General features: G+C 37.6%; 1 protein-coding gene across 1 annotated transcript in view; it reads left to right on the top strand.

The window, feature by feature from the left end:
• Positions 1-847: 847 nt before the first annotated feature.
• The window catches only part of LOC102431537 (anterior gradient protein 2 homolog), a 55,885-nt gene continuing 51,795 nt past the window's right edge, over positions 848-4,937 (top strand). Inside the window, exon 1 of the mRNA XM_006085049.3 lies at positions 848-956. Within this exon, the coding sequence (XP_006085111.1) occupies positions 848-956 (109 nt within the window). The remainder of the gene's footprint in view (positions 957-4,937) is intronic.

Here is a 4,937-nt window from a genome sequence, read left to right as displayed (position 1 = left end):
ATATGCTACAAATGCTGAAACTGTACATCTAACAAGCATTAAACATATCATGTAAGATATTAATCAAGTGGTTGAAGTCCAGCTCAGATCCAACTCTAGACTTTTGATTATATCTTAACATGCAGAGTATAAGGAACAGTACATTGACTTAAAAATCCATTTGAATCCTAGCTAACCAAGGGATGACTATAGATGCAGCAAGCCTGTTCTTCTTTACACATATATTTAATTTATAGCATTGTGACAATAAATTTGATTTCTAAAAGAGCTGGTTTGTAAGCTGAAGGGCAAAAGGCTGAGTCACTGATGGATGAATGAAAATGATGAATGACTATAGAGGACCTGAAAAACAAGAATCTCCATATTCTATTTTCCCCTCTGAACTCAATTGTAAGCAATAAGTGTTCATGCCTAATCTTATTATCTTGGCACAAAGATCAAGAAGAATCAAAAGAATATGCATGCATGCACACACATCACCTTTGCATTGCACTTTAGAGTTGAAAGGCCTTTAATAAACCTGATCTTATATGAGCTTCACTGTAATGCTGTGAGCACTAAAACACAGTCAGATTGAGTGCCCCAATCAGTTTTCTTTCAACGTCATTGTACTGCTCCCAGCATGCCCAGAATGTGGCTTTTCACCAAGTGGACATTATTGAGTTGATAGCATTTTAAAAATGTTTTATAAATAGCAAGTGAATGAAAGTTCTGGGAGGTTGTACCATGTCAACTCACACAAGCAGAGCAAGCTGTCTGATTCTTAAATGACTGCTTGAAGTAACCTACTAGATTCTGAACATTATTTTCTACCACCTAGCTTCATCTGAGGGATTCTCAAGAACACATGATGTTACACTCGGCTTTGGCCCTCTGCCTCTTCCTGGTTGCAGTGTCTTCCAACCTTGCCATTGCCATCAAAAAAGAGAAGAGGCCTCCTCAGACACTCTCAAGAGGTACTAGAATCTCAGTTTATTCTCTAAACTCAGCCATTTGAATGGTTTCCAAATTCCTATTCTCTTACCCATAGTCTACATTTAAAGCAAACTCAATTAACTGCAATATTTTGTTGTTTACCACATTAAAGTAGGCAAAAGCAAAACCCAGAAAAGACCAGTTGATTTTAAAGACTGAACCAGCCCTAGCTGTTGTGTCTCAGTTGGTTGAGCATCGACCCATACACCAAGAGGCAACCAGTTTCCGGGTAGGGCTTGGGTTGCCAGCTCAATCCCCAGTTGGAGCCATGCAAGAGGCAGCCAATTGATGTTTTTCTCCATCTCCCTTCCTTTGTCTCTACAGTCAATAAAAACATATATATATTTTAAGTAAAAAAAAAAGAGTGAATCAAAGCAATTGAAAACCAATAATAATTTGCTATAGTGTTTATAGAAATGGTGATGAATTGGTTTGGTGGCCTGTAACTTTGGTAACCAGAGTCCTAGAAAATAATAATTGATGTGTCATAATGATATCTTAAAGGGAATTAAGATCTCTCAAAATCTGCTCCAATTCCCTGTCTTCTATTCATGCAAAAATGATGATTTGGAATGATTTTATACAAGAACCCCCAGAAAGTTATATTTTATTCCATCCTCTGAAAAGTTCGGGTAACCAAGTGTTTGCTATATTGACTCCAAAAAACAAATGCAGTAGTTTTTGACATCATAATCCATGTCTATCATTGGCTACATGTTTAGAAAACATTTCTATTTTGTACTTAGTACTTTCCTTTGACCTAAGAAACAAATATATCTTCATTTGTAATGAAGTTTATAGAGAAAATTCTCAAAATCAGCTCCTACATTTCCAGGTAACAAAAATGGGAGGAAAATCATTTGTCTCCATATAGCTAATTTAAAAATAGTAGTACAAACCTCAAAACACTTGACCACCACTTGGAATAGTATATGAATGGAGCAAACAAATGGATTATAACACAATTTCAAATTTTAAAATATTGACTTTCCAAGTTCATCATTTCTTAACAGATGTATTGAGCACTAGCCAATTACCCATCAAAGTTCAGCCAAGTTAATTCATTCTATTTTAGTTTAAAACCACAAAAACTATAAACTAAAAAGACTAGCGAGTTTTGAAAAAGAAGTAAATTAAAAGAAGGAAATATTTTTCTAAGTATAACTTATCATGAATCTCTCTGTAGAAACACAATAGTTATAAAGCAATGAGCTCAGTAGTCTTGGAGTGGAATACTAAACTTATCATTGCCCCTACAGACTTTCCAGGACTAAGTTAAACAACTGTACCATAAAGCACCAACATTCGTGGCCCTGGCTGTGTGGCTCGTTGGTTAGAATGTCATCCCACACACCAAAAGGTTGTGGGTTCAACTCCCCATCAGGGCACATACCTACATTGTGGGTTTGATCCCAGGTCAGGAGGCAGCCCATTGGCCCATATCTCTCTCTCTCTCTCTCTCTCTCTCTCTCTCTCTCTCTCACTCTCTCACTCTCTCTCTCTCTCTCTCTCAAAAAGGGCAACGAAAATATATTCTCGGGGAAAGATTTTTAAAAAATTGGTGAATTTCATGAGAAATATACTCAACATGCATGGTAAATTTTAAACAACTTGATAGGTCTGCTAATTCCATTATTTAACACTACTTTAATAGGAAGATGACTGATATCAGCTGTGAATTCTATTATTAAGAACTGGTTTACATTTGGTTAAGCCTTTTAGCATCTGTCAGCATATAGGAAACAATTGAGAGAATAAGGCTCAGAATAAATGAGGATTAAAGGTAGGGATAAGAGGGAAGAGTTTGAATACAGTGTACAGAGTCGTACGTGGAGCCCCTTAGAGAAGGGGCAACACCAAACAATTAAATAGAGTGTGTGTTAGGAAGAAGAGGGAAGATTATTGGGAAAAGGTAATAGAAATTTCAAGAAAAAAAGCAACAGTGACCCCAAAATCCTAACTTCCTTTTGAGTCAAAAGAATTGCCCAGCACCCAACACCCAGCTCAGTGTCTGGCATATAGTAGGTACTCAGTCCTATATAATAAAAGCCTAATATGCTAAGTGTCCAGTCGTCCAGTCGACTGTCCAACCAATCAAAGCATAATATGCTAATGATATGCTAAGGCCACTCAACCACTTGCTATAACGTGCACTGACCACCAAGGGGTAGACGCTCCAACCAGTAGGTTAGCTTGCTGCTGGGGTCCGGCCGATCGGGACTGAGCATGATGGGGCCGGACGTGCCCTGGAGTCATCCCACGGTCCCTCTCCAGCCCCAATCATGCACCAGTGGGGCCCCTCGGCCTAGCCTGCACCCTCTCGCAATCCGGGACCCCCTCGGGGGATGTCGGAGAGCCGGTTTTGGCCCGATCCCACAGGCTCCTCCCCTCGGGAGGGTGTTCACAACTGGTGAGCCCTGCTGCGGCAGTGAGAGCCTCTCCTGATTGGGACTGACAATAGAAAAATTAAATAGGATCCCAGTCCCACTGGCTGTTTCTGAATAACTCTTAGTTAGTGCAAAATATGGTGTGAAGTTACTACATAGATTTGAGCAAAGCTATAAAGAAAATCTTTCAGGATTATTACAGACAGAAGGGGTATTAAACCAACATAATATGTCTTCCAATGTTAAGATACTAAAATCAGGCAAAAACAAACCAATAACATTACTAGTAAGAGTACAAAATAGTGCAATCATTTGAATAAAAATCTGACAGTTCCTCAACTGATTAAATGTAGATACCATGTGACCCAGCAATTCTACTCCTAAGTAGATAGCCCAAGATAAAAATATGTCCATACAAAAGCTTTATACTAATGTTCACAGCAGCATTATTCATAAAAGGCAAAAAGTAGAAACAACCCCAGTGTCCCTCAACTGATGAATGGATAAATAAAATGTGGTATATCCATACAATGTAATATTTGGCCGTATGAAGGAATGAAGTGCTAATACATGACACAACACAGATGAACCTTGAAAACATTATATTAAGTAAAGACATCCAGTCACAAGACTACATATTGTATGATTCCATTTATATGAAATATCAAGAATAAGAAATGTATAGAGACATAAAGTAGATTAGGTATTTTTTAGGGATGGGGGAGAAGGAGGGATGAGTGATAGCTAAAGGGTACGGGGGTTTTATTTGAAGCTATGAAAATGTTCTAGAATTGATTATGGTGATGGTTGCACAACTCTGTGTATATACCAAAAAAAAAGGTGCACTTTCAATGGATAAATTGTATTTGCATGTGAATTATATTTTAATACAGTTGTTACCAAAAAGCAGACAAAGCAAAAACAAACCAACAAGCAAAAATCATGGAAATGTGTTTATCTTACTTTATAATTCTGCTTCATAATTTTTGGTCATCTTGTAGCCATGGTATCAAAACCAGAAACTGCAGTCTGACAACATGGGAAACATACAAGAAAATCTGGGTCTAAATTAGCCTAGAAATATTTCTATTTTCAAGTTGATTCAATCTTTCTTATCCATAAATCAAGACACTTTCTGAAAATACCCTGTAGTATTTCTGAATGTTTTTTGTGCGTTCTACTCTTCAATGATCTTATTCTTTAATCTCTAATACACATTCCCAACTACCTGTATCACTTTTTTAAAAGCTAGTGGGTCTCTCTCTACTCATTGCTTTCTGTTTCTCTGGCCTTCACTTTCTGGATGCTTCCAGAACACCTGTGTTTTATTGTGTGCCTCAACCATGAAACACCAGATTTTTTTCCGAAGCAAAATTCGAAGCAAAAATTTGGAATTCCTTTTTCCATTTTCACGATGTTTAAGGACTTAGAAGGGGTCAGCATTTCTTGGCACTCAAAATACAAGGGTACTGTATGGTATTGTCCAAAGGTATTCCTACTAGACTTACAAAGTGTACAAAGATTAACTGTTATTTCCTGCTGTTCATTCTGAAACCAGAGGTTTTGCACAGTCCA

Source organism: Myotis lucifugus, unplaced genomic scaffold (assembly GCF_000147115.1).
Source record: "Myotis lucifugus unplaced genomic scaffold, Myoluc2.0 scaffold_15, whole genome shotgun sequence".
Taxonomy (NCBI): domain Eukaryota; kingdom Metazoa; phylum Chordata; class Mammalia; order Chiroptera; family Vespertilionidae; genus Myotis; species Myotis lucifugus.
This window is presented reverse-complemented; position numbering and strand designations above follow the sequence as displayed.